Source organism: Nyctibius grandis, chromosome 33, assembly GCF_013368605.1.
Source record: "Nyctibius grandis isolate bNycGra1 chromosome 33, bNycGra1.pri, whole genome shotgun sequence".
NCBI lineage: Eukaryota > Metazoa > Chordata > Aves > Nyctibiiformes > Nyctibiidae > Nyctibius > Nyctibius grandis.
In genome coordinates this window covers 4280841-4308778 of record NC_090690.1, presented here as the reverse complement: position 1 = coordinate 4308778, position 27938 = coordinate 4280841, and the positions used below count along the sequence as shown (strand labels likewise).

The window sequence follows — 27938 nt, the reverse complement described above, 5'->3', positions numbered from 1 at the left end:
TTGGACTGAGGGGGGGCGGTTTTGGTGAGAAGGGGTGTTTTGGGGGAGGAGAATAGATGGTTTTGGGGCGAGAGGGTCGGTTTTGGTGAGAAGGGGCGGTTTTGGGGCTAGGAGGGTTTTTGAGGTGAGGAGGGAGCGGCCCCTTTAAGGGTCAGGGCCGGGCTGTGACGTCATGACTCCGGGCTTTCCGCTAAGGGAAAGGAAGGGGCGCCTCGGCTGGGCGGAAGTGGGGGGGGGGGGGGGGGGGGGGGGGGGGTGGCTACGGCGTACCCGGATGTTGAGGCGGCTCCTGATTGGCTGCTGGTAGTGAGGCGGGGCGGTGGTGTCGGCGTTTCGGCGACAACCCGGAAGCGCCGAGGGGAGGCGGCGGGTGGCGGCTCCTTCCCGGCGGCAGGTCAGGGCCCGGCCCGGGCACGGGGGCTGCGGGGGTCCCCTCCTGCTTGAGGGGCCAGGGTATGGCGGGGGGAGGCGGCTTGGGGGCCTGGGGGCGCCGGTCGGGGGGGTCCCTTCTTCTCCTGGGGGGGGGCAGGCCAGGCCGGCATCGGTTGGGGGGGGGGGTGTCTCCTATCGGGGTTCCCTTCGTGGGGCTCCGCTCAGGGGGCCTCTGGCTGTGAGTGTCTTTGCCCTTAGGAAGGGAAATCTGGTTTGGGGCTCCCCTTGCTCTGTTGTGGGGGGGCCCCGTGAGGGCTTTGGTTGGGGGATCCTCTACTCCTTTTTTAGAGGGGGAGGGTGTTCTGGGAGGGACAGGCAGTCCGGGGGGGCTCCTCTCCTCTCCCTTGGTGTGATTTGTGTGTGGGGGGGTGTCTTCCTTTGTCTTAATGGGCCGTGGCTGGGGGGGTTTTTAATTTGGGGGCTGGCAGCTCGGGGGAGGGGGTGCTTTGGGCCTTCCTTTGCCTTGCGGGGTGCTGTGGCAATTAAAGGGGAAGCTCTGGGTTGGGGGCACCGGGGGTTACAGTGTGAGTGACGTCTATTCTCTCCTGTGAGAGGACTGTGGAACTTGGCAGAGGGGCTTGAGTTTGGGGAGATGACTGAGAGGTCTGACTTGGGGGGCAACTGAGCTCCTCCCTGCCCCCCCCCCACCAGTAGAAGCACCAGTGAGGAGAAGCAGCTGAAGGTCACTCTGAGCTGTGGCTCTGTCACACACCGTGAGTGAGTGCTTTGGCACGGCAGCCTCTGGCAGGGCTGAATCCCACAGCCCTTATTTAGGGCAAGAGGCCTATGGAGGCCCCTCCAGGATGTAGGCTGAGAAACACGGGGCCTGCCTGCCTTAAAAAGGGGCTTCTGCTCCGAGGTAACCCCAGAAAGGTAACTCCTCCACTGCTCAGGATCCTCAGGTGGTGCTTAGCTCGGCTCAGGACCTTTCCCCTGTTTAGGAAGGAGCCACAGCAAATTGTGACATTGTGTGTGTGGCAGTCACATTGCTGGAAAGCTTGTGGGGTGCTCTGGATTCAGCGCTGTGATTTTATAGAGAGTTTAACCCTTACACTGGTCTGGGATGGCTTTTCCAGGGGAAAACTGCTTTTGCTGGAGGGGGAAGAGCATTGCGGAGGGTTTCTGGGCTCGCTGCCCCTCAAACAGTCTTGGTGCTTCCTCAGCTTTGAATTTATCGGCTTGGGCTGTGAGTGAGAAGGGGTTTGTCGGAGCTGAGCAGGAGGCAGACGCAGGGATCAGGTCGAGGTGCATTCCTGGGGTGACGGGTGTGCCTCCCGCAGCACGGGGGAGAGAGGGATTGTGACTGTGCCTGGGCAAGAGCAATTTGGGATCGAGCTTGTTGGGTCAGGACAGATCTGCTGAGCAGCAGCAGCTGGAAGGATGGCCTTCAGCTCTGTCTTTACTGCTGTGTAAGCAGAATAATGAATGCCCCAGTGTTGCAACCCCACGTAAAGCCGCTTCTGCTCGAGTCTGAATGAAACACTTCGACTGTTTCCCACCAAACTAGTGACCGGCACTAGTTTTTTTGTGTGTGGAGAGACAATTGGGAAGGAAACACTACTCTGGGTAGGATTTGGATGGGACAAACCCTGTCATGAAATCAATTACAAAGGACTGATCTTGAATTTATGGCTGCTTTTCAGGTCATAAAGGTAAATATCCAAGCACTGTGCCCAAAAAGAGCTGGACTTCTCCCAAATTCCTCCATCAGGACCTAGCTTGGCCTGTGTATTAAATGCTTTTCTGCTGAGGGAGGGTGATTTCTATCGAGGGAAGACAGTCCTGAGGAAACTGGATGAGTTACGTGGTTTACACTGGTTTTGATGCACTTGACTTTCCTCCCACCACAGAGTTCCTCGGCCTCACGGCAGCTTTGATGCGCATCATCATGCCCGACCACGCCAACATCAGCCTCCCGCCGGAGGAGCGGGTCCGAAGACTGATCCAAGTGGGAAGCGCCGTGGAAGTGAACGAGGACGTCCCACCGCGACGCTACTACCGCTCCGGGGTGGAAATGCTCCGCATGGCCACCGTCTACTCGGAGGAAGGCAATATCGAGCACGCCTTCATTTTGTACAACAAATACATCACGTAAGAGCGGCGTTTGCTTCGTTTGCAAGTAACCCGCGTCGATGCGAGGGGTTGTGGGTTTGGTGTTGCGTATTTTGAGCGTGTCTAAACACCGCGAGGCCTTGCTGAGCTGGAAGAACTGGGTTGTGTCCAGAGCTCTGCTCCTTTTGAATTTCAGTTCCCACAGAGGTGAGGATAAAGCTGGTTACACCGACCAGAGATGTCGTAAAGGTGTGAGGCACAGACACAGCTCACCTCTTTGCAGGAGGTTTGTGAAAGTTCCCTTTGAAACCAGGCTGATCTTGTATTCCTCTGTCCCTCTGCTAGTGGAGACTCCTGTCAGCAGGAGGGAGGTTTTGGCTCCCTGTATGTCGAAGCTTCCTGGTGTTTTATCACCACAGAGTGGCCTTGGTTGTCGCTAGGTTGGCCGTGACATCGTATGGATTGGCAAGGATTTGTGGTCAAGGAGCTCGGTATTGATATCTACATAGAAAGGATCTTGGCTGGTTGGTGGTTTCTCAATAAACTGGCTTTGGAGGAGAAACTTGCTTTATGCTTGTGACTACAGCCTTTTACAGCAGGCAGCAAGTTCCCCCTTCAGGTGCAGGGACCACTTGTACATTTAGTTTTACCTCTCAGAAAGAATATAATCCTCCCCCCAAAACACGCACGCATACACCCAAGCCCTTCTCAGGAGGGACGTGCGGAAGAGTTCTGGCTCCAAAGAACTTGATCCTAATCAACTGGTGAGTTTTTTGGGTACTGAGCACCCTTCTAGAAAGCCCCAGATCGTGTATAAACCCAGCCAAGACCCTGTTTGGTGTTTCAGCTGCCGGGTCTCCAGCTGTAGGGTCTACATTCCATGTGGACAAGCGCAGAGCCGCGTATTCTTGCTGTCGTCTCCGCAGCTGCCCAGAAACGAGCCATCTTGGGTCTGAAACCCTACTGCTGTGCCTGCCGAGCCAGAGCGTGCGCTGTGGTGACGTGGTGTCAGGTCTGGATCGTGTCTGAGCAGCCCAGAGTACGAGCAGAGCAAACACGTGCCTCTCTAGCTGGGCCTGTCGGTGTGTAAAGGGCTGAAAACTGATCCTCAGAAAATATCCCAATGGCACAGGGTGTCCTGGTCCTGTAGGTTTTTTGGCCAAAAGCCTGTCCCTCCTGCTTTGCCCGGTGCCACTCTGATATGGTCTCTGCTGTGCCCACGCTACCCGCTTATCCAGAAGGTGGTTGGCATCTCCATGGGCGTTTTCTCTCCCTGCCCCTGCGTGCAGGGTTCTTGCCCCTTAAATACAACGCATTTTTCTCTGATTAGCTTTTCTGCCCGCCTTGTACTTCCTGAGCTTTTATGGGCATCGTAGCGAGTGCCCTGGGAGGCTGCAGAGGGAGCTGGGAAGTGTAAAACCCTCGGGAAGGTTTCCAGGCTGGTTACGTTGCCGGGGCCGAAGGAGAAACTCTTTATCTAAACAAATGCACTAAAAGCACCTTCGCTGTTTCATTAGAGCAATTACAGGTGCTGGGTGTTTTCTCTCCAGCAGCTTTCAAATGCTCGTGGCATTTACGGTAGCCTGGCTGCTGGGCTGCCGGGAAAAAACCTTCCCTCGGTGTGATTTCTCCAGTGGTGATGAATATGAGCTTCTGCCCTTGTTTGTCCGAAGAGATGAACTTAATGTCACCATCTCATCTCTTTAAATGAAGATGTGAAGCTGTAGCTCAAGCAATAGGCTTGATACAGGGTTTTCTAGATGTCCTTCCCCAAGGGGCATGATCCAGAAGGCAAGGGCAGGGCACTGGTAATTGCAGCCTCTCACAGGACTTGCTCTGCTCTCCTCTTTCTAGAGACAGGACTCAAATTCTTCCCCCGGTGCTTCAGCCCACGCCTGCAGGCAGTGCTGTGGCTGGCCTTTCTCTCCCTGTGAGCTGGCGTAGTGCAGGTGCTTTCTGCAGCAGGCTGCACCTTCGGGAAGGGGAGGACTCCAGACCTGAGAAGTACGTGAGATGCTCATAGCTTGGTGTGTTTGGTGGGAGTGAGCGCATCGTCCTTGGGAGCGAGGTGTGGTCTGCGTGACTTCAGGCAGCTGGATTTTCTTTATTTCCCTATACAGCACTCCCCAAGGCTGATCTCAAGGCCTGAATTACACAATGAGATCTGTGTTGTGGCGCCTGATTTGGAGAGTCATCGGGTTTGAGACCATTTTTGAGGTCATTTGGCTGCACAGCATCTCTCTTTCCCGTGCAGAAACAAAGCTTGTTGCCCACCCGTCATGGGGGGCAGGAGGGTGGCACGGCTATCTCTTAAGAATAACCAGGCTGGACTTTTAACGTGTGTCTTGTCACCTTGTAAGACATCTGCTTGCTTGTCTTCTTGAACAGCTGCTTCTGCGTTGATCTGAGTGGATGCTTTCCTTGAACTCAGGCACACTGGGTTCGATTTTGCTAGAGGCAAATAAGGAAGAAAAAAAAAAAACACATGAATTTTCTGTGGTATTTGGGCTCTTGGTTTGCCTGCGTGGCTGTGAGCTGCTGGGGTTGGCTCCAGAGGTTTGCGTGGGGTGTTGCAAGGGACTCGAGAGACGCCAGCTTGGCGTGTGTGCTGTAGCAGCGCTTAAAAATAGCCTGTGATGTGGCTGCTCGGTGCCAAACAGCTGCTGCTCGTAGTGGACTCGGGAGCAGGCGGAGGTTTGAACAAGCCCAAAGCTCCTGGCCATGGGAGCCGCAGGTTTCAGTCTTGCCAAGCCTCAGCTGGGCTGTCGATACGAAACGCAAACCGTTTCTGCCCTTCCTCTGCCTCCGTCCCCAGCCTGCCGCTGCCTGGTTTTGCCCCAGAGTTTTCCTCTGGCTGCCTGAGTCCTCCTCACATCCTGCTGCCCACTTTTTTCCTCCCTTCCTGACTTGTGGAAACCCAGCTGTCTCTGCTGGTTTTTCCTTCCTCCCCAAGCCAGCATCTGCTCTTAATCCTTCTTAATTAATCCCTTCCATTTTCATCTGCTAGCTGTTGGCAATGAGCACAGCCTTGTTTTGTCTCCTCGACACAGTGACCTACTTCGCAACCACCAGCCGGGAGCGGGGACCTTGCTGGGAGTTTCGGATGGAGCGACGGCTTCTCCGTGGCTCCAGGCTTTGACGTGATTATGCTGATCCTGCAGACTCTGGCGAGAGCATCCTCACGCTCTCGGTGGCTACCAGGAGCGTTTGGGGTTGCAAAAAGTCTTTCTTTTTCCCAGAGGACTGAGGTTTTGAAGCACCTGGGTTTATTTACTGCACACACAGAGGCTTCTCAGCATGAAGAGTGTTCTCACTCTGTCCCACCGGAGTTTTTCCCACTTGGCTCTGCTAGGTTTGTTTGTGCTGCTCCCTGGGGCACAGTCGAGTCCTCTCTACCCTTATTCCTTGTGCCTGCTCTCTAGAGGAGCTGGCGAGCATCCTCCTTCGGCTGCTGAAGCGATGTAGCAACGAGCCACAAAGGAAGGCAGCATTTTTTGTGTTATGCCCACAGGCTTTGTGGACACTCAGGGCAAGCCCAGCTCCACTTGCAGGAGACAAGGACCCAGCTAAGCTCGCTGTGAGCTCACCCCAAGCATGAGGTCAGCTAGTGCGCCGCTGGGGACTCGTTCGTAGAGATAACTCAGGGATGCCTCAAGCCTCGGGAGCCTCATAGAGCTGAGCCAGAGTGAAGTGCCCCATGTTTGCAGGCCTTTTTCCTCGTTCTAGTGCTTGCAGTATTCTTTCTCTGCATCTTCACCACTGTGTCCTGCAGAGCTCCCTGGACATGAGGAAGAGTTATCCTGCGTGTAGAGAAGCCAAAGATTAACCTCTTTGTAGTCGTGCTGGCAGCAGGGTGGTGTTGAGCTCAGGCTTGATTTCCCTCCCAGACACCTGCACAGAAACAGCCCTGAAATATTTCCCTGACCTTCTGGGGTGGTCGGGCCGCAGAGCCAGAAGGCTCCTGGTGCAGCAGCTGGGGATGTTGTGAAGTTGCTTTTTGCTTACCTGCAAGTTTTCTCTTTTCAAGGTCTGAGTTAATTTCTCTTGCACAAACTGTTTGTTCCCCCAGACAGAAGGACGGTGTGAGCACTGAGTCAGCCGAGTCCTTGAGCTTGCGTGTAATCCCCTTGGATGCTCACAGAGGTGTAGGCAGGTGCTCAAGGACCTTCCTGAATCACTGCCAGTGTCCTTGGTGTTTTAGATCGGCTTATTAATGTTTCTGTTCCAAACAAATGTATTTATCCCTGAGGATCATCGCCGAAGTCCAGGTGGAAGAAAAATCTCCTGTGTGAGGTGCTCCCCTGGGACTGAAGGAGATCTGTGTGCCTTGAGGAGCTCAGAAGGCCGTTAGATGAGGGAAGGTTTCCTGCAGAAAGGCAGGGCCCAGGGAGGTGGCGGAGCAAGGGGACAGTGCTGGAGGGGAATGATCTGTACCCCTAAAAATGCCACTTACTGTCTTGTGCTTGTCCCTTTCTGCTGTGATTCAGAGATGCAGTTTCTCTCCTTTGTTTACAGGCTCTTCATTGAGAAGCTGCCCCAGCACCGTGATTACAAAACTGCTGTCATACCCGAAAAGAGGGAGACGGTGAAAGTAAGTAGGAACATCGCCAAGTTTTTAACGGCTGCTGTCGGAAATGTTTTGGGGTCATCGACCGTGGTCGTTCGTGGCTCTGGGATGAGTGATCCACACAAATGCTGAGAAGCCTTGGCTTGACCGGGCAGTCCTGACCCCTCGGGAGTTACAATTTGGGTTCTTACGCTGTTGTACTTGCCCTGGGCTGGCTGTGGTTGTCCAGTTCTGTTGAGCACTGGGGCATCCTTTCTTTCCTGTTAAACTCGCTGCTTTTTAAAGACCACGTGGTTTTTCCATGCATGGTGGCTGGATGCCCAACGTGGTGGTCCTCCAGGGATTTGCCAGGGCATCCTTGGAGATTGCTCACAGCCACAAGAAGCTACCACTCCTCTGCTCAACATTGACCAGAAGAGCGAAGGACAACGCTGCCTAAGTTCTTGCTAGTGTTGGTGGTGGTGCTGTCTGTGCCACCCGGTTACAGCGTGCCTGTCTGCAGCCTGCCAGCCTGTCCACACGTGGTGGTGGAGCTGCTTGGCCCTTCCTGCCTCGTGAACAAGTGGATGGATAGTTTATAATCTCTGGGTGCTACATGTCCGTTGATTCTTGCATCTGTTCAGGTCTGGTTTTTCTTGCCTTGGGGCTATCACGCTCTTATGACTGTGTTTCCTCCCTTCAGAAACTGAAAGAAGTAGCCTTCCCCAGAGCTGAAGAGCTCAAGGAGGAGCTATTAAAGAGGTACGCCAAGGACTATGCTAAGTACAAGGAGCAGAAGGTGAGTGAGAGGAGACTGGAGGCCTGTGCTCCCCAGAAGACCCTCAGCCACAAAGGGTTTGGAAGAGGGCAGGTCTCCAGGGCTCCCTGGGTGCTCTGACATGTGAAGTGTGGGTAGCCCCAGCTTGCAGGGTCCAGCCTCGTCACCTGCAGCACAGGGCTGTCCTGATCCCGTCTCTGCTGCCATTATGTAGGTGAATCTGCCATGGGCATCTCTGCATCTCTCTTCTTTGTGCATCCTGGAGGCAGTCTGAGCTGGGACCGTTTGGTGGTTTTTTTCCTCTGTCCCAACATGAGGTCTAGGTCTTATGATCCAGAAACTCAGCGGGCGGCTGGTAACGGCATGGGCAAGGATCTGGGGTTCTGTGGGCAAAGCAGGAAACTCTGCAGTCAGTTTTGCTGCAGACAAGTGTGATTTTAGAGATAGGATAGAGGGAAATCAGCCTGGAATTCTATTTCTGTGGAAGAGGGAGGGTAAGGCAGCAGTTTTACTGCCCTGGTCTAGCTGGCTCTTCTGATGGAAGCACAGATCTGTTTTGCAAGCTGAAGTTTCCTTGCAGGGAGTGGTGTTTGCTGGTCACCTTTTGCAGACCCTTTAGAAGTCGTCTGGGACTGCTGAGGGTCTGCAGTGCCTTCATATTCTGCCTCGGGCTAGTGTTCCCCTGTCTGCTGATGTCCCTTCACGTATTTCTCCTTGCAGAAGGAGGAGGAAGAGGAATTGGCACGCAACTTGGCGTTGCAGCAGCAGCTGGAAGAGGAGAAAAATCGAGTAGCCCGGATGAAGCAGCAGCAGGCAGAGCAAGAGCAGTTTCATGCCTTCGAGGAGATGATTCGACGACAGGAGCTGGAGAAGGAACGTCTAAGGATAGTGCAAGAATTTGGAAAGCCAGAGCAGAGTCCTGAGTCTCTGGATGGACCCCTCATCCCTGGCGTGGAAAAGCCCCCGACTGATTTAAGCCCAAAGGTTCCCATCTCTCCTGCAAGTCCATCAGTGGGGACTGTCTCATCCAAACCTCCTGTTGTGGACAGATCTTTGAAACCTGGTGCTTTGGGGAGCACGGAAAACAGTTAGTACCTCTCGGTGCACCCTTCTTCCTTGCTGGGGCTGAGCCAAACACGACCAAGGAGCTGATTTGTCTGGAAGGCTCTTGGAAGTGTCTGATCATGGCTCCATCCCTTCTGGGAGTGTGGCTTTCCAAGCCACTGAGTGTTCTCCCTGTTGTCCAGTAAAGGTTTGCAGGGCTGGGGAGAACTGTCTCCTCTTGGGAATCAGCCCTCCCATGCTTCTCCAACCCAGTCTCTCTGCTGATCTAGAATCTACAGTCTATTTGGCTTGCCTAGATCCCAATACTTGTTGGAGATTGGGGTTTAGTTCCTGGCTAGGCTGCCTGAGTTCTCTTCTTCTGCCAAATACAGCTCCAAAATACTGATTTGGACATTTCCAAATGACTGCTTCTTGACCAGTGACTTGATTTCTCTGTGACTCTCACTGTAAGGGTAGACATTAGAGCAGTTAATGTTTCCAGGCTGATTTTTTTCAGTTTAGTCCCTTCAGGTACTGACCTGAGCGACCATTTCTCCAGCGTCCTCGACTGTCGTTGCTCATTGTGCTCCCATTCTCCCCACAGATGCAAGTATGGATGTCCTTCGCCAGGTCATTGTCCCTAGGGAGCTCTGCCAGAAATTCCTCCAGCTGGCTGATGCCAACACGACCCGGGGTGTGGAGACGTGTGGGATCCTCTGCGGTAAGCTGGTAAGGTGATAATCCTAATTAAGACCCTGGAAGTGGCGCAGGGGCCTTTTGTCAAGGTGCAATAGCTTTGCAAATGGCTAGAGGGCCCTGGTTTTTGCCACAGAAGGCTGCAGTGCAGTTTCACTGCTTTCATGTGAGTGTTAGGGATGATCTGCCTCTCCTTTTCCTCTCTTTTACGTCAGGATTTCCTCACATTGAGTGAGGTGCCACCGAGTCCCCGTGAGTATTCGAATCCCTCTCTCCTGTTGATGACTCTGCTGGGTTCCTGCCTCAAGCTCTCCCACGTTGCCGTTGACAGGCAGCTCCGGTGGCTTGTCCTTTTGGTACCAGCAGCACTGAGGTGTCCCTAACTAGGACCCTTACTAAGACAAGACTGTGCAAACACCAACTGGAGACAGTTAATTCTCCCCCAAAGAGTCTGCGTGCACTATGGGCAGCTCCAGCCTATCTCCCCTGAGTCGCTTGGGGCTCCTTTGCTTGCAGGAGTTAGCTTTGAAATGAAGTTGTTTGAAGCAAATTTCTGCAATCCAATTGCTTCCAGATACTTGGTGATTATTTAATTATGAGGCATCATCTCTTAGTGAGTGGAGAGATTCACTTTGGTGGGTGTTCAGGACTTCTCTGAGCTCTTTTGGGTGCCCTGCACACAGGGAAAATGGAATAGAAAGCTGTGGGTCATGTGCAGACTCAGAAAATCATGCGACTCCTTTGTCAGTACCTTGCAGTTACCATTTCTGTGACCTGTAAATGGACGGTAGATGCATCTGTGGGCTTGTTTGCAGAGCTGCCGTTCCCCTGGCAGGGCCCCTGGGTGCTGAATGCAGAAGTGTTCCCAAAGCTTAGGAAATTACCTTTGCACCAGTGGGCGGCAGTGGTGTTTCCTGCTTGGGGGGGGTCTGGTGGGTAACAGCTTCCCTGTGCTGCCTTGCAGATGAGGAACGAGTTCACCATAACCCACGTCATCATTCCCAAGCAGTACGGAGGCCCCGATTATTGCAACACGGAGAATGAGGAGGAGCTCTTCATGATCCAGGATCAGCACGGCCTTGTTACACTAGGCTGGATCCACGTGAGTCTCTTGTTCCTGTTTCACTTCCCAACTGGCCTTGCATTCAGCCAGGAGGGAAAGGGCTGTGTGGAGCAGGGCTGGTGGAGGAGAATTTCCTGGAGGAGATGGCATGGAGCAGGCAGCATCCTCTGGTTGGATTTACGGCTGAGGGAGCTGGGGGTGTTTAGCCTGGAGAAGAGGAGGCTCAGAGGTGACCTTAGTGCAGTCTACAACTACCTGAAGGGAGGTTGTAGCGGGGTGGGAGTCGGCCTCTTCTCCCAGGCAGCCAGCGATAGGACAAGAGGACACAGCGTCAAGCTTCACCAGGGGAGGTTCAGGTTGGACATCAGGAAGCATTTCTTCTCAGCAAGGGTCATTAGCCATTGGAAGGGGCTGCCCAGGGAGGTGGTGGAGTCACCATCTCTGGAGGGGTTTAAGACAAGACTGGACATGGCACTTAGTGCCCTGGTCTAGTTGCCATGGTGGTGTCAGGGCAATGGTTGGACTCGATGATCCCAGAGGGCTCTTCCAACCTGACTGATTCTGTGTGATTCTGTGATACTCCCTCTGGTGCAGTCTCAGTCACTACTCACACTGCTGGAGAAATACAGGCCTGGTTTAAGTTTGGATCCCGTCCTAAAGCATCAGGCCCTTTGAAAGTGGGATATTGGGCACGAAGCTCCTGTTTCATCCAGCTAAAAGCTGGCTCCAGAGGCACTGTGGGGGCATCCCGAGCTCCCGCTGTCAGGACCTCTCCCGTGATGCGTCCCCGTAGCAGCGCTGCTTTCCGCCGCCAGCTGTGTGCCGCTTCGCTGCAGGATGTGCCAGTTCCAGATTCCTCCGCTGGCTTCAGCGCTGCCCTGCTGCCTGTCCCCGCGGAGCCTTTGGCAGTCGGATCAGTGCCAAGCAAAATGTTTGGTGCTGCTGAGTAATCTCTCGAAAGCAGCAGCTGCCTCACAGGCTTTGACAAAGAAATGCCTGCTGCGTGTGCCTGATACGTGTGGGGTGTCTGCTTTTGGTGTTAACCCTTCAGTGACGGCCCTGCAACACCCAGGGACCCTCAAGAATCCCTTTGACCTTTCTGCTGGTCTTGGCAACACAAACCTAACAAGCAAAAGGGGAAAGACCTGTCAGCAAGAGTTGGGCTGTGAAATCTAGCTGTCAGCCAGAGCTGGGTAAGGTGGTGGTTGTCTCTGATTGTACAACCCTTGGCCGTCTTAGTGGAATGGGATATCTTGGCAGTGTGTTACGTGCCTGGTGGTGCTGTGCCCCAGGGGTAGCTGCACTTCAGAAACGTGTGAGGTGCCCTCCAGGGAGGCACGCATTGTGCCCTAAAGTGTGACTTTCTGTGGGATATGGCCAGAAACTTAGAGCTCCTCCTGTACTTATTCCAAACAGAAAAGAGGAGCAGATGTTTTGGGACAATCCAAACCCATTTCCAGTGTGGAAGCATGTCCTCTGTGCCATCCCAGCAGCTGTGTCTCTTCTCTGTTCCAACCTTCTCGTGGCAAACACGGTCCCTTTGGACTAGTTCTCTAACCCTGCTGTAACATCCTCTCTTTTATCTTTTCAGACTCACCCCACGCAGACAGCCTTCCTCTCCAGCGTCGACCTGCACACGCACTGCTCCTACCAGATGATGTTGCCAGAGTCCATTGCTATTGTGTGTTCTCCAAAATACCAGGAGTAAGTACGGATGGTCCAAAAGGTTGGGCAGGAGGTCTAGCCTCCTCAGAAGGTATTGAAGGGCTGTTTGCCATGACCCTTCCTCTGCTGGATTCCTGATGTGGGAATAAAATGTCAAGTCACGCAATGAAAGCTTTACCAAAAGAGGCTGGAAGAGCATGTGTGATTCGACAGCTCTTCTGAGCTGGTTTGGAGGGCTTGTATTTAGGTTGGACATTAGGAAGCATTTCTTCTCAGCAAGGGTCATTAGCCATTGGAAGGGGCTGCCCAGGGAGGTGGTGGAGTCACCATCTCTGGAGGGGTTTAAGAAAAGACTGGACATGGCACTTAGTGCCCTGGTCTAGTTGACGTGGTGGTGTCAGGGCAATGGTTGGACTTGATGATCCCAGAGGGCTCTTCCAACCTCACTGATTCTGGGATTCTGTATCTGGGCCATGTTTCCCACCCATGAGAGGAGACCAGGCTGCAACCACCAAGCTGGGGAGAGGAGTGTCCCGGGCAGAGGAGCATCCCACAGCGTGCGTCTCTGCTCTCACTCAAGATGAGCAGGCTCAAGTGTGCTCCTTTAGACACAGAAGGAGGTGTTTCTATTTGCAGAGGCTTGAGCTACACAGAGCTTGTGTTTATTTGCTCTAGGACGGGGTTTTTCAGGCTGACGGAGCATGGCCTGGAGGAGATCTCCTCCTGCCGACAGAAAGGATTCCACCCGCACTCCAAAGACCCCCCTCTCTTCACGGTAAGTCACCTCACGAGGCAGTGGGGGCTGTAGGGCCATGAGTTTGCACATTGGGCCCCTGTCAGGCTGACCCCCCTGCCCCTGGTCTGAGGCACTAGTTCCTGTTCTGCAAAGGACGCTGGGTGCAGGTTGTGTCAGGAGGTAAAGGAGACTCCTGTGGGAACATCTAAATAACCCCCCATCCCCTCTGTGTCTTCCTCTCTCTTCCAGACCTGCAATCACGTGTCAGTAGTGGAGAGAGACGTGGTCCTGATGGATCTCCGATAGGCCTTAACTGCTTACATAAAACCATCTACCTTCCTTCTAGGCCTAGGGAATTTTTTTTTTCTTCCTGTAGCAAATGATTTCTACCGTGTAGTGATCCTTCCCCTTCCTCCCCCAATAATCGGGGTGAAATCGGTACCCTGACCTCAGTGGGAGCACGCTGAAACCTCAGTGCCTGGCGTCGGGCTGGCAAAGTGGTGCTGAGGTTCGAGGTGTGGGGAAAAGCTAACTGGAAACTCGAAGACAGAAGCTAACACTGAAGCAAATTGTTTAATACTCTAATCTATGGCTTGAACAGCTTCTTGTGGGGAGTCCCCCATGATTTGCTGCAACTGTGACGTGTGGAAACCTCTTCAAGTGCTTTCCAAAGTGAGACTTGCCCAAATTAACCCGTGCTTTGTTTTGCCTTTCTCTGGGTTGCTGTGATCTCAGCGCAGCTGCCTGGAGTACATGAGTCTTTGCTAGAGTTTAATCTTAAACCTTCCTAACCCCTCTCACCCCACACAAGAGCTTATCGCCGCTGAGCCAGAGCGAGTCCTGCTCGCTGGTACTCGGTCTTCTCCTGGTGAGGTAAGAAGGGGACAACCTCCTTGGGGAACCCCTGTGTCAGCATTTCAGGAGAGAAGGTGCCTGGATGCAGCACTGTGTTCCACAAGCTGCTTCATTCCAGCAGTGGTGAGGGTTTGTGTGGTTACTTGATCCCTTTTCCTGCATGGGGGATTTGCCTCAGCCCTTGGGCTGCCCGGTGAGGACTTGGGTTCAGCTTGTTGCTGGTGTTACCATGGAGGAGGCTCTTGATCTCTTGGCTGCAGTGTTGTGTGAAGGCTCTGCAAGGCCGTCGCTTGAGACGGGACTCCAGCAGCTTGTGCCACTTCAGTCCTCAAAGATCACCGCCCCCGACTGCCTCTGCACTTCTCAAAGCAGTACAAAGTCTGTCCTTGCCAAAAAACAAGCGCTCCGGGATGTCGCCGTTACGCGACAGCCGGGGACCTCCTCCTAATGACTCTCGTCGGACGCCGAGCAGCGATTTTCCTTCCCCGTGCCCTCCGTGCTGCGCCTCCGCCCTCGCGTCTGCCTTGAAAGGTGGAAGGCATCTGGCCTCAAAGGGCTGAGCGTGATCCCCACCATCTCCACATCCTCCGGCAGGATGCTCTGATGAGCAGCACATGGCCGTGCGGGGAGGGGAAGAAGGCTGGAGCTGCCTTCCCACCTGGCACGCATACATACGTGTTCTGTGTGTCATGTCCTCGTACCAAATCCTCCGGTGTACGGTTTAACACGGATGGATTTTATCATCTTGCCTGGGTTTCTTTTGCCACTTTGTGTTCTTCAAGCTGACTCCGTGGGTTGGAGGGGTCCGGCGTGGCTGAGAGCGGGGAGGGAATTGATTTATTTAGGGGTTGTTTTTATTTGCAGCAGCCACCTCCTTGGCTCCTGCGTGACAAACTGCTGCTGCCATCATTTTTGCAGCCAGCTTTGGCTACCCCCGGCAGCGGGAGGGAAGTGAGGGGACTCCAAGGCATCTGTGGCAACTAATTTTCAGACCTCATTTATTTAAACCACGCTCAGGGGTTGGTTTTGCAGCCTCGGGGTAGGGATGTTCATCCCCCAGCTCTATGGAGAAGGGATCAATCAGCTTCTCACCCCACTGCCTACCCCAGAGCACCGTGGGGACACGGGGGGTGAAAGCCCCTCACAGCGCAGCCATTCCTTCAGATTTGTGATGAATATCACGACGAATTTCTCTCACCTCCCCATCCCTGGAGTTCTCAGGGCTGAGCTGACCCCAGCGCCGAGCAGAGAGCAACCAGCCGGTGGCAAATCACCCAGTGACCGATAAACCCTCGTGGGGAGTTTCTCTGCTACCTCCCAGAAGGGCAAGGGCTGCGTTCCTCACGTCGGCGGCCAGCTGCTGCCTCGCGCCCGGCCCTGGCAGCTTTTTAATCGCCTTTTGTCACTTGGAGTCCCTGAGTCATCAGTTTGTGCGTCGGGATGAATGCCGATACCCTGGCACTGCTGCCTGCGCCCCGCTACCCCCCCCCCCCCTCTGTCCAGCTGCGCCAGATGTGGCTGTTATACCTTAAAATCACTTAAAATAGGGTGGATTTGGTAGGAGCTAAACCCTGACAGAAACCACGCTTTGCAGGAAGGGTTTATTTTCTGCAACAACGCGGGTTGCGTGTTTTGGGGGGGTTTCCTGCCTTGGCGATGGGAATGGACCCAAATCCCTGCCTGAGCTCTCATCGCCGGTTTGTCCATCCTCGGCGGCAGCCCGAGAGGGTTTAAAGCGCGATCGTTACCCTTATAGGGAGGTGCCGAGGGCCGGCCTGTGCCCGGCGAGTTTTGAAATCCCAGGGATTGCCCCCCTCCTTGTCCCGCGTTCATCCCAGCCCACGCCGGCCTCGCCTGGGCCGGGGGATGCTTGGCGTTCCTGCGAGCATCCCGGGGCTGCCGGCCACCCTCCCCACGGCCCCGAGCGCCGGCAGCTGGATTGGCTGCGGTGGCCGAACCTTTCCTTTTTAGGCTGCGCGCCTGCTCCGGCTCGGGGCTTTGCCGCCGCGGTCCCAGCTCCAAACTGGCCGTGCCGAGGGGTCCCGTCCTGGCTGGCTGCGGTGCTGTGGGTTGGGGGGATCCTACAGGGATGGGGAGCTTGGAACCCACCCCCATTCCAAGCTGGGACCAAGCTGGTTCCAAGCTGGGACCAAACTGGTTCCAAGCTGGAACCTCATCCCACACCTGGGATGGAAAAGCGATGCCACTTGGTGCTGCAGAGCGGGCTCTGGGGTTGATACCCCCTGGTTTGCACCAGACCAGGGTTCGGGGGTGGCTTTAGGCATGGTCACCCCCACCCTGGCGTGGCACAGGGTCCTGCCGCCAGCTCCATGCAGCCCCCCCGCAGGGCCGTGCTCCCTCCGTGTGGGGTTGTCCCGGTGCCAGCACTGGCCACTGCCTCCATCCAACCCCACATTTTTTTTTCCCCACTTTGCTGGGTTTGGGGTTAATTTTTTTATATATTCTTTTTTTTCCAGCATGTCGTATATGGCAACCTTTTGCCTCGGTGACCTCATGGTTGGCAGCGGACCAGGGGAACCCGGTTGGGACGCGAGGCGGCGGCAGATCCTTGGGGCTCGGAGTGTACGGTGGGGACACCGACAAATGCCAGGGGACCCAGGGGACAAATCCTGCCCCCATGTGCTGAGGTTTCCCTGGAGGAGGTGGGATGACTGGGGATGCTGTCAGAGGTGGGAGCAGGCTGGCCGTGCCAGGGAGACACCATGTCCCTGTCCTGCCCCGCGGGTGACAGCCCAGACTCCACTCCATCCCTCCGGGGCTGGGGGGGGGGGACACCAGGACTCTTGGGTCCCTTCTGGTGGTGGTGGGACCCTGTAGCTCTTGGTCCTTATTGCTGCACCGGTGCCATGATGTCCCCGCCCTGAGCACGGCTCGGGACCCCACAAAGCAAAGCAGGAGGCAGCCCAGGCACCCCGTGCCTCAGTTTCCCCTTCTGCAACTTGACTCCCCATAGCTCTGGGTGGTGGCTCTGGGGCATCTCTTCTGCCTCCCCCCTGCCCTGGGTGCTCGGGGAGAGTCCCTGGTGTGGGACCGTTGCCCTTAAAAAGGCAGCCGGGAGTTTGGCAGCCGCTGGTTGGCCTCTGCGAGGGCCGCGGGCCCCTGCGGCTCCGCTCGCCACCTGCCATGGGGCCGGGGGTGGCTCTGGCCCTGCCGTGCTGCACTGGGGCAGGGGGGCCAGGGGACAGCACCCCCAGCACCCCTGGGTGGGGCAGGGCTCATCCTGCCTCCAAAATCCTCCCGGGGAAAGGGTGAGAGCTGGGTGCACCCATGACACAGGGCTGGGCTTCGGACCCACCGGGCCTGGCCCTGCTCGAGCTGAGGATTTGGGGGACGAGGGACTTTGGGGCAGCGAAAGCCCAAAAATGGGGGCAGAGAGAGAAAACCCCAGGGAGAGACATCCCAAAGGTGCCGGATGCCCGGGGGAACGGAGGCCGGGAGGAAGCGATGCACCAGCCCGGTGCATCCCCAGCGCCTCGGCGATGCCAAAGGCCCATCCCGGCTCCGCGGTGTCACCCACGGCAGAGCCCTGACACCCACCTCCACCCTGGGTGGGGGGTTTCTTCACGCTTTCCCCAGGAACCGGAGATGCTTCCACCTCCTTTTTGCTGAACCCGTCGCTTATAAGGACTTGTGTCTCGCTTGTTTATCGGAGCAGAGCGTAAAAGGAACAGCCTCATAAATGAGATGTTGCCTCCCAAGCATCCCCGCGTACATTTTTCTTATAATAATTAACCGTGCTGGGTCCTACCATCAGGCCGAGGTCAATTTAATGAAATAAAACACCTTATATGGCCATATGGCTAACACACCATCACTTAGCCTATTTAGGGTCTTTGTTTAGAGAGGATCCGCCTCTGAGGTTTCACGGGCTCGGTGGTATTTATACCAAAGGCTCAGCGGGACTCGGTCCCAGAGGAAAGGAGCTCTCGCCTCCGCGGTGAGTACTGCCCAGCCCCGGCTGCCCTCGCGCTCGCAGGAAAAACGGGAAGGAAAAACACCCCGGGGAGGGGGCGGGGGGATTTGGGGTGCTCCCAGTGCTTACGGGGTGGCACCGGCTCGGTTCGCGTGGCACAGGGTGGGGTGCCAACCCCGGCGCAGCCCCGCAGCCAAGGGCATCCGTGGAGGCGATGAGAGCTGGGCTGCGGCCAAAGTGGGTCGCGCTCCTCCAGAAATCCCTGCGATTTGGGGATTTTTTTATTCTTTTTGGGCTCCTGCGAGGTTTTCACTTGCTTCCCTCTGGATTTGGGAGAGCAGCCGCCAGCGGAGGGGGGCACCCCCTGGGAAGGGCTGTTTTTTTTCCACATTTTGGGGAAAGGATGCGAGGGCAGAGTGGCAAGGGGCTGCCGAGACAGGACCGGACAAGAGGGCATCGCCTGCCTTCCCCATGCCCGCTCGGGGGGCACCGGCTGGGGACGGCGACGCTGGAGCTCCCCGGGGAGCACCGCTGCCGGGCGAGCGCGGGCAGGAGGCTTTGGCACCTGTTTCGGGTACTGGCTGGCAAAGGATGGAGGAGCAGCATCGGCGTGGAGCAGCACCCATCACCCCCCTTCTGGCATCTCCGCACCCGGCAGCCGCCCCGTGGCACCCACAGAGGATTTCACGGGGCCGCGCATCCCCAAGGACTCCAACCCTTCCATCATCCCAAGCCGGGATGCGGTGGCGCGGCGTAACCCCGTCCCCCACCCACCCTTTAACGCTGTTTTCCCCTTTCCTCGCCCCAGCTTTTCCCCCAGGTCCCCCTGAACACCAACCGCTTTCGGCCCCACCATGTGCGAGGAGGAAACCACCGCCCTGGTCTGCGACAACGGCTCCGGCCTCTGCAAAGCCGGTTTTGCCGGCGACGATGCCCCCCGCGCCGTCTTCCCCTCCATCGTGGGGCGACCCCGGCACCAGGTGGGTACCCAGGGGTTGAGGGGGTCAAACAGCACCCCCTGCTCACCCCAAAACCTTGCTTTAATCAACGAAATGAAGCTAACGAGGCCGTTTCTCTCGCCGGCGTTAGGGTGTCATGGTAGGCATGGGGCAGAAAGACAGCTACGTGGGCGACGAGGCGCAGAGCAAGAGGGGCATCCTCACGCTCAAGTACCCCATCGAGCACGGCATCATCACCAACTGGGATGACATGGAGAAGGTGAGACCCCCACCCCAACCCCGGGCCGGGGAGCTTCAGTTTGGGGTAAGACCCCCCCACAATTCTCCTTTGCCTGCCGTAGATCTGGCACCATTCCTTCTACAACGAGCTGCGCGTGGCCCCCGAGGAGCACCCGACCCTGCTCACCGAGGCACCCCTCAACCCCAAGGCCAACCGGGAGAAGATGACCCAGGTAAGGCGCTGTGGGACCCTCGGGGATGGGGATGGACCCCCCCCGAACCCACAGGAAGGGCTTGGGGGGGATTTGGGGGTGTAGTGAGCCAGGAGGGATCGGCGTGTGGTGGAGGAATGGGCGGTGGGGTGGAGCTCGGTGCTGTCATGGGGCAGAGCTTACGTGGACCAACGGGTTTCTCTGTGGCGCGTGGACCCATGGGGTTTGCCACACGACACACTGAGCCACGTTTTTTCCACGCAACGCACCGACCCACGCGATTTTCTGGGCGATGCAATGACTCGCCTTTCCACGCCATGACCCCCGTGGTTCTCCATGCAATGAGTTGACCCCCGTGGTTCTCTCTCTACGTGATGCGTTGACCCCCGTGGTTCTCCACGTGATGCGTTGACCCCTGTGGTTCTCTCTCTACGTGATGCGTCGACCCCCGTGGTTCTCCCCATGATGCGTTGACCCTCGTGGTTCTCCCTGTGATGCGTTGACCCCACGCGATGCGTTGACCCCCATGGTTCTCCATGCAATGAGTTGACCCCTGTGGTTTTCCCCACGATGCGTTGACCCCCGTGTTTTTCCGTGCGATGCGTGGACACACGTGTCCATGCAACATAACGATCCCCCTATTTTTCCGTGCCGTGCCATAATCCGCGTGTTTTTCCGTGCAACGCCCTCACCCCATCTCTCCGGGAAGGCCACGGCCCCCATGGGTTGGGGTGGGATGTGCTGGGGACCCCCGTGCTCCCCCCCCTAACCCACTGCCCCTCTCGCCCTCCCTCCCAGATCATGTTCGAAACCTTTAACGTCCCCGCCATGTACGTCGCCATCCAAGCCGTCCTCTCCCTCTACGCCTCCGGCCGCACGACCGGTGAGTAGGACACGCAGCATCTCCCACCCGGGGACCATCCGTGATGAGGAAGGGCCCAAGGTGGCTTCGAGCCCCCTCCCTCACCTTCCTCCCCCCTTCCCAGGTATTGTCCTCGACTCCGGGGATGGCGTCACCCACAACGTGCCCATCTACGAGGGCTACGCTCTGCCCCACGCCATCATGCGTCTCGACTTGGCCGGCCGCGACCTCACCGACTACCTCATGAAGATCCTCACTGAGAGGGGCTACTCCTTCGTCACCACCGGTACGGGGCCGGGGTGGGGAGTACGGGGTGACAGGGGACCCCGCGGTGCCCCCGCAGCACCAGATTGAGCCTGTTCATCATCCTGCAGCCGAGCGGGAAATCGTGCGTGACATCAAGGAGAAGCTCTGCTACGTGGCCCTCGACTTTGAGAACGAGATGGCCACGGCCGCCTCCTCCTCCTCGCTGGAGAAGAGCTACGAGCTCCCCGACGGGCAGGTCATCACCATCGGGAACGAGCGTTTCCGCTGCCCTGAGACCCTCTTCCAACCCTCCTTCATCGGTAAGCCCACCCCGAATTGTCCTGGATGTCCCCTAGGTGGTTGCCCCCATCCCCACCAGCGGGCAACCAGCTCCCATGGGTGCCCCACAGAGGTGTTTCGGGGCTCCTCCAAGCACTTTGCACCCCAACTGGGGGGACAAACCCATGGGTGGGTGACCCCGTGGCTCTTATGGGGAGCCCTGAGGAGGCGTGGGTGGGGGTCAGGGTGCTGACAGCTCCCTTCCACCCCAGGCATGGAGTCAGCCGGCATCCACGAGACGACCTACAACTCCATCATGAAGTGCGACATCGACATCCGCAAGGACCTCTACGCCAACAACGTGCTGTCTGGTGGCACCACCATGTACCCCGGCATTGCCGACCGCATGCAGAAGGAAATCACGGCGCTGGCTCCCAGCACCATGAAGATCAAAGTAGGTGGTGGTGGTGGTGGCACAAACTATGGCCACCAACACCCCAAATCCTCACCTGATGTAGGTTTGGGGGATCAGGGGGTGCATCCTAATGGCTCATGTCTCGGCAGATCATCGCCCCGCCGGAGCGGAAGTACTCGGTGTGGATCGGTGGCTCCATCCTGGCGTCCCTCTCCACCTTCCAGCAGATGTGGATCAGCAAACCCGAGTACGACGAGGCCGGACCCTCCATTGTCCACCGAAAATGCTTCTAAGCCCCCTCCCCGCCCTGCGGTGGTCCCCGTCCCTGGCCCGGGCTGGGGCACCCCGCTCCTCCTCGGTCCCTGCTGCTCCTCCCCACCGCCCACTGCGCATTAAAGCCTTTTCTCCAGGCTCTGCCCCTTTTCCGGGAGATTTTGGGATGTTGGAGGGTGGGAGGGGTTGGGGGAGAGGGCTTGAGGGTAACGGGGGGAAGGATGAGGGAACCCTGACCTCATGTTGGTACCCATGATCCCATGTTGGTGCCCCTGATGTCATACTGATGCTCTCAGCCATGCCTTGATGCCCCCAAGGCCACCTTGATGCCCTTGACCCCATGTTGTTGCCCCCAACCCCATGCTGATGCCTCCAACTCTGTGTCAATGCCCTTGACCCCATGCTGGTGTCCCCAATGCCATGTTGGTGCCCCTGACCCCATGTTGATGCCCTTGACCTCATTTTGGTGCCCCCAATGTCACATTGGTGCCCTCAACCCCATGTTGATGCTCCCAACCCTGTGTTGACGCCCTTGACCTCATGATGGTATCCTCAACCCTGTGTTGATGCCCCTAACCCCACGTTGATGCCCTTGACCTTATGCTGGTGTCCCCAACCCCATGGTGGTGCCCCAACCCCATGGTGGTGCCCCCAATGTCACGTTGATGCCCTTGACCCCATGTTGGTGCCCCCAACCCCATGTTAATGCCCTTGTTGGTGCCCCTGACCCCATATTGATACCCCGACCTCACACTGGTGCCCCCAGTCCCATACTGGTGTGGCCCCGCCCCCGTGCTGGTGCCCTGCCCTTTCCCCTCTCCAGCGCTGCCGGGATAATGTGTGGGCGGACTCCTATTTGCATAAATTACCATACCACCCCCAGCACTCCGCGCGCCTCCAGCTGCCGCTTCTGCGGCTCTTCCCCTCCCCTCTCCCCTCCCACTTCCCGCTGACGTCACGGGGCGCCAGCGCGCGCCGCTCATTACCATGGCATTAGCATATGACGCGGGAAGGCGGAAGCGGTGGCGGGATGGGGCGGTGCGGGGACGCCCTGCGCCTTGCCCTGGAGGGGAACATCGGTACCGGGGCGGGGGGGGGACACGAGAACGGGGGTCCCTGAGGTGACACGGGGAGGGGCGGAGGGTGTTGGGGTGGGGGGCGGTTTTGGGGGGGGGGGTGTCTGCCTGGGCGGGGGCTGGAGGATTTGGGGTGTGATGGAGGTGGGATTTGGGGTGCTTGGGGGGGCTGGAGGAATTGGGGTGTGATGGAGGTGGGACTTGGGGTTCCTGGGGGGGTCTGGAGGATTTGGGGTGCTTGGGGGGGCTGGAGGATTTGGGGTGCGATGGAGGTGGGGGGATTTGGGGGGGCTGGAGGATTTGGGGTGCAATGGAGGTGGGATTTGGGATGCTTGGGGGGGCTGGAGGATTTGGGGTGCGATGGAGGTGGGGGGATTTAGGGGGGGCTGGAGGAATTGGGGGGCGATGGAGGTGGGATTTGGGATGTTTGGGGGGGCTGGAGAATTTGGGATGCGATCGAGGTGGGACTTGGGGTTTCTGGGGGGGTCTGGAGGATTTGGGGGGCCTGGAGGATTTGGGGTGCGATCGAGGTGGGACTTGGGGTTCCTGGGGGGGTCTGGAGGATTTGGGGTGCTTGGGGGGGCTGGAGGATTTGGGGTGCGATCGAGGTGGGGGGATTTGGGGGGGCTGGAGGATTTGGGGTGTGATGGAGGTGGGGGGATTTGGGGGGGGCTGGAGGATTTGGGGTGCGATGGAGGTGGGATTTGGGATGGTTGGGAGAGCTGGAGGATTTGAGATACAGCCAGAAGCCTCTTGGGGTTTAATTTAATGTCGGTAATTAATTATTCTTGCTGCCCAGCTTGGGGTGGAGGGGGGGGCACTCCAAAACCCTGCGTTACCCCACGGCAGGAGCCGGGGTGGGTGACACACGGGCTCACCCTGCGCTGCCCCTTCACCCCACAGCTGTAGGGAAATCCACCTTCCTGAAGCTGCTGGGTGCCACCTTCCCCCAATGGCACTTGGTGACCGAACCGGTGACACAATGGCAAAAGGTGCCAGCTGGTGGCACGGCAGAGGTATCGGTGGGTCCTGGCACCATCCCGGCACTGTTGGGCACCACGCCGCGGTGGGGTGACCTCACCCCCCATCTCCTTCGCAGACATCCGTTGGCTCCACCAACCTTCTCCAGATGATGTACCAGGAGCCGGCTCGGTGGTCCTACACCTTCCAGACCTTCTCCTGCCTCAGCCGCCTCAAGGCCATGCTGGACCCACCGCCCCAACAGCCCCCCGGGACCCCCCACCCCGTGCGTGTCTTCGAGCGCTCCGTCTACAGCGACAGGTACCCAGAACCCCCAAATTAAAAGGGAAGAAGCAGGATGAAGGGATTAAATGGGAGAACGAGCGTCCCCGCTGCCCGGGGGGTGTCCCCTGGGAGCCCTGGGCTGAGCAGAGCCACCACCCCCAGCGAAGCCCGGGGTGATGCTTAATTATAGAAATTACTCATTGGGTAATTTGGGGCTTCGTTACCCCAGGTACGTCTTTGCCAAGAACCTCTTTGAGGCCGGGCACCTGCAGCCGCTGGAATGGGCCATCTACCAGGACTGGCACGGCTTCCTCCTGCGGCACCTGGGCCCCCGCGCCGCCCTCCACGGCTTCCTCTACCTGCGGGCGACGCCGCGGGTGGGTGCGGGCGAGAGCCCCCCGGGCTGGGCGGGGAAGGGTGGGGGGGATGCGGCAGGCGGTCGGCTCCGCTCGGAGCCCGGCGAGCGCTTGGGATCGCCAAAACGTTGGGTTTGAAGCAGAAGTTGTTGGGCTGGGGGGGGGTTTGCTACGATCCTAGAGCGGGTTTTGGGGAGGGGGGGCTGCAGCATCCTCCGGGGATGCCCAGTGCCCGGCTGCGGTCCCTCCCCTGGGGCTGCTTTGCCGGACACCCGCATCCCGTTCCCCTCCCGTCTCCCCAACATCCCATTAACCTCCCATTTCCCCCATTAACCTCCCGTCTCGCAACATCCCGTTAACCTCCAGTTTCTCCCGTTTACCTCCCATTTCCCCCATTCACCCCCCATCTCCCCAACATCCCATTAACCTCCCGTTTCTCCCGTTCACCTCCCGTTTCTCTGACATCCTGTTCACCTCCTGTCTCCCCGTTAACATTCCCATTCACCTCCCGTCTCCCCGACATCCCATTAACCTCCTATTTCCCCCATTAACGTCCCATCGCCCCAACATCCCATTCACCTCCCATCTCCCCTGTTAACCTTCTGTCTTCCCAACATCCCATTAACCTCCGTTTCTCCCGTTCACCTCCTGTTTCCCCCCTTAACCTCCCGTCTCCCCCACATCCCGTTAACCTCCCATTTCCCCCATTAACCTCCCATCTCCCCAACATCCCATTCACCTTCTATCTCCCCTGTCTCCCCAATATCCCCTTAACCTCCCGTTTCCCCCCTTAACCTCCCATCTCCCCGTCATCCCATTCACCTCCCATCTCCCCCATTCACCTCCCATCTTCCCCGTTAACCTCCCATCAACCTCCCATTTCTCCCGTTCACCTCCCGTTTCCCCCCGTAACCTCCCATCTCCCCGACATCCCATTAACCTCCCGTTTCTCCCATTAACCTCCCATTTCCCCCATTCCCCTCCCATCTCCCTGACATCCCGTTCACCTCCCATCTCCCCACATCCCATTAACCTCCCATTTCCCCCATTAACCTCCCATCTCCCCAACATCCCATTAACCTCCCATTTCTCCCATTCACCTCCCATCTCCCCTGTTAACCTCCTGTCTCCCCAATATCCCATTAAACTCCCGTTTCTCCCGTTCACCTCCCGTTTCCCCCCTTAACCTCCCATTTCCCCCATTAACCTCCCATCTCCCCGTCATCCCATTCCCCTCCCATTTCCTCCCTTAACCTCCCATCTCCCCGTCATCCCATTCCCCTCCTATCTCCCCCGTTAACCTCCCATCTCCCCAACATCCCATTAACCTCCCGTTTCTCCCATTCACCTCCCATTTCCTCCCTTAACCTCCCATCTCCCCGACATCCCGTTCACCTCCCGTCCCCCCGTTACCGTCCCCGTTTCCCCCCCACAGACGTGCCTGGAGCGGCTGCGGCGGCGGGCGAGGAGCGAGGAGGGGGGGGTCCAGCTGGGCTACCTGCAGCAGCTCCATGCCCAGCACGAGCGCTGGCTCGTGGAGAAGACAACGGAGTGAGTCCGAATCCGTCCCCCCCGGCACCCCGATGGGCTGCGGCGTTGGGGTGACCCCCCCGGGATTTGGGGGGTTGTTTGCTTTAACCCTTTCTCTCCCTCTCCCTCCTTCAGGGTCCACTCCGCAGACGTGAAGCACGCGCCCGTCCTGGTGCTGGATGTGGACGAGGACTTCGAGCACGACGCGGCCGTGCAGGGCGTCCTCATGGCGCGGGTGGGCACCGCGCGGCGGCACCGGGAGCACCTGGGACGCGGGTGGGGTCGTGCTGACCTCCGAGCCTCCCCCCCAGCTTCGTTTTTCCATGGAAAAACTAATTTCCATACCCTTGGTCTGAGCTGGTTTAAACCACCGCTGTCCCGGTGCCATCCTGGCTCTATCCTGGTGCCATCCCAGTGCCATCCCAAAACCATCTCATTGGTTTAAACCTTGGCCGTCCAAGTGCCATCCTGGTGCCGTCCTGGTGCCATCCTGGATCTATCCCGGTGCCATCCCAGTGCCATCCTGGCTCCATCCCAGCGTCATCCTGGCGCCGTCCCGGTGCCATCCCAGTACCATCTCATTGGTTTAAACCTCAGCCGTCCCGGTGCTGTCCTGGTTCCATCCCGGCTCTATCCCGGTGCCATCCTGCCTCCATCCCTGCTCCATCCTGGTGCCACCCCGGTGCCATCCTGGCTCTATCCTGACACCGTCCCGGTGCCATCCTGGTCCCGTCCTGGTGCCATCCTGACTCTATCCCGGTGTCGCCCCAGTGCCATCCTGTCTCCAACCCAGCACCATCCTGGCGCCGTCCCAGTGCCATCCTGGTGCCGTGCCTGTGCCATCCTGGCACCATCCCGGCGCCACACTCTCAGTCCCCTTCTTCTTCCAGGTGGAGGCTTTCGTGACGGCGCTGCGAGCCGAAGCTTTGCCGTCGCACCCCGACCCTCGCTGAGCGGCGGCAGCATCCCAGCCCGCTGGTACCCGCGGCGGCAGCATCCCAGCCCAGTGGTACCCGCGGCGGCAGCATCCCAGCCCGCTGGTACCCGCGGCGGCAGCATCCCAGCCCAGTGGTACCCGCGGCGGCAGCATCCCAGCCCAGTGGTACCCGCGGCGGCAGCATCCCAGCCCGCTGGTACCCGCGGCGGCAGCATCCCAGCCCAGTGGTACCCGTGCCGAGCGGCGGAGCCGGCAAAGCATCATCACCGCCGTGAGCTCTGGCTGAAGATCCCGACACTAAGGACACAAGGGACAAATCCTGGTCCCCACCCGTCCCCCCTCGACCCTTTTATTTTGGCCGAGGGGTGTATTTAGGGCACCGGCAGCACGGGGTGGTTTGAAGGCGATGAAGTGGAGGCGCGGCCGTGCCATGAGCTCCCCGCACGCTTGGGGGGCCGGGGCACCACCGCGACCCCCTCCCCGGCTATAGGGGTCCCCAGCCGGCGATGCCGGAGCCGGGGACGCTCCGTGAGGTGGATTTAATGCGCTGGTTTAATTCCAACGGGAAAAACATCGTGTTTCAGTTCCACCAACCCCCGTATTTTATTATTTTTTTATATTTATTTTTTTTTTTCCCTTAAATTAAAACCAAAGCGACGTCGAGCTCTTCCGCGTCTTGACCCGCGGGGTCGGGAGTGGGGGGGCTCCAGTGGGTGCTGTCCCACGGCGGGGGGATGTTGTTCCTCTGATTTTGGGGGTGTTTGTGGCCAGGGGAGGGGGGTGACCCCATGGAGGGTGGGGAGGGACGGTGCAGTGGGACCCTCCTGGGTGTGGGGGAAAACCGGGGGGATTTGGGACCTGCTGGGTGGTTTTTGCTGGGGAGGGGGGTTGGCTCTTTAGGGGACCCCTTGAGGTGACGGGGATCCCCCCAGGGTGTGGGGAGCGATGGTGGCCCAGCCCCTCCTGCGCCTTTAGGGGAAGGTGAGGAGGAGGGTGCGACCCTACATAAACATGGGTGGGGTGGGGCTGGCAGGGGGTGGGGCCGAGCACCTGCCCCGGGAGGGGGGGGCAGCGTGTGCGGCTGAGCTGGGGGCTGTGGGGTGGGGAGGAGGGTTTGGGGGGGGCTGTGGGGCAGAGTATAGGGCAGGGAGGGGGATTTGAGGGGGGTTTAGGGCAGGGATTTGGGGGCTGTGGGATAGGGTTTGGGATAGGGAGGGGGGGCTTGGGGGGGGGCTGTGGGGCAGGGTATAGGGCAGGGGGTGGGGGGGGGCTGTGGGGTGGGGGGCACAGGAGCCAGGCTGCCACCCCTGGGGTTTTCTCCAGCGACCCTACAATAACAAGGGAGCAGGACCTGCACGGACCCCGCTAACGACCCTACAATAACAACAGAGCCGGGGCGCTGACATGGACCCACGGCCACCGACCCTACAATAACAACAACCCCACACGGACCCACAGCTGCCGACCCTACAATAACAACCTGGTATGGACCCACGGCCACTGACCCTACAATAACAACCTGGTATGG

General features: G+C 58.0%; 3 protein-coding genes across 3 annotated transcripts; all 3 read left to right on the top strand.

Annotated features, from left to right (window-relative positions):
• The first annotated feature begins 329 nt into the window (after positions 1 to 329).
• On the top strand, positions 330 to 14614 carry STAMBP (STAM binding protein). The gene is made up of 10 exons (XM_068421388.1): positions 330 to 394; positions 2283 to 2523; positions 7000 to 7075; positions 7734 to 7829; positions 8529 to 8895; positions 9457 to 9581; positions 10513 to 10650; positions 12203 to 12315; positions 12952 to 13051; positions 13262 to 14614. The coding sequence occupies exons 2-10, from the start codon at positions 2309 to 2311 to the stop codon at positions 13316 to 13318; spliced, it is 1287 nt and encodes a 428-aa protein (XP_068277489.1). The 5' UTR covers positions 330 to 394; positions 2283 to 2308; the 3' UTR covers positions 13319 to 14614.
• A 1531-nt stretch (positions 14615 to 16145) lies between these two features.
• On the top strand, positions 16146 to 21393 carry ACTG2 (actin gamma 2, smooth muscle). Its single transcript, XM_068421329.1, has 9 exons — positions 16146 to 17825; positions 18610 to 18781; positions 18891 to 19019; positions 19102 to 19212; positions 19990 to 20074; positions 20178 to 20339; positions 20428 to 20619; positions 20851 to 21032; positions 21143 to 21393. The coding sequence occupies exons 2-9, from the start codon at positions 18656 to 18658 to the stop codon at positions 21284 to 21286; spliced, it is 1131 nt and encodes a 376-aa protein (XP_068277430.1). The 5' UTR covers positions 16146 to 17825; positions 18610 to 18655; the 3' UTR covers positions 21287 to 21393.
• An 873-nt stretch (positions 21394 to 22266) lies between these two features.
• DGUOK (deoxyguanosine kinase) lies at positions 22267 to 27073 on the top strand. Its single transcript, XM_068421466.1, has 7 exons — positions 22267 to 22345; positions 23246 to 23358; positions 23442 to 23623; positions 23817 to 23964; positions 25379 to 25494; positions 25609 to 25708; positions 26364 to 27073. Exons 1-7 carry the CDS (start codon positions 22267 to 22269, stop codon positions 26424 to 26426), a joined length of 801 nt encoding a protein of 266 aa, XP_068277567.1. The 3' UTR covers positions 26427 to 27073.
• The last annotated feature ends 865 nt before the right edge of the window (positions 27074 to 27938 follow it).

What these genes read in the sequence shown, in the direction of transcription:
- STAMBP (XM_068421388.1), top strand. Translation starts at nt 2,309, where the DNA reads ATGCGCATCATCATGCCCGACCACGCCAACATCAGCCTCCCGCCGGAG. An exon ending in AAAAGAGGGAGACGGTGAAA is followed by an intron (nt 7,076 to 7,733) that starts GTAAGTAGGAAC and finishes TCCTCCCTTCAG; the next exon opens with AAACTGAAAGAAGTAGCCTT. An exon ending in AAGACCCCCCTCTCTTCACG is followed by an intron (nt 13,052 to 13,261) that starts GTAAGTCACCTC and finishes TCTCTCTTCCAG; the next exon opens with ACCTGCAATCACGTGTCAGT.
- ACTG2 (XM_068421329.1), top strand. Translation starts at nt 18,656, where the DNA reads ATGTGCGAGGAGGAAACCACCGCCCTGGTCTGCGACAACGGCTCCGGC. An exon ending in ACTGGGATGACATGGAGAAG is followed by an intron (nt 19,020 to 19,101) that starts GTGAGACCCCCA and finishes TGCCTGCCGTAG; the next exon opens with ATCTGGCACCATTCCTTCTA. An exon ending in CTTCCAACCCTCCTTCATCG is followed by an intron (nt 20,620 to 20,850) that starts GTAAGCCCACCC and finishes CTTCCACCCCAG; the next exon opens with GCATGGAGTCAGCCGGCATC.
- DGUOK (XM_068421466.1), top strand. Translation starts at nt 22,267, where the DNA reads ATGACGCGGGAAGGCGGAAGCGGTGGCGGGATGGGGCGGTGCGGGGAC. An exon ending in CTCGTGGAGAAGACAACGGA is followed by an intron (nt 25,495 to 25,608) that starts GTGAGTCCGAAT and finishes TCCCTCCTTCAG; the next exon opens with GGTCCACTCCGCAGACGTGA. An exon ending in AGGGCGTCCTCATGGCGCGG is followed by an intron (nt 25,709 to 26,363) that starts GTGGGCACCGCG and finishes TTCTTCTTCCAG; the next exon opens with GTGGAGGCTTTCGTGACGGC.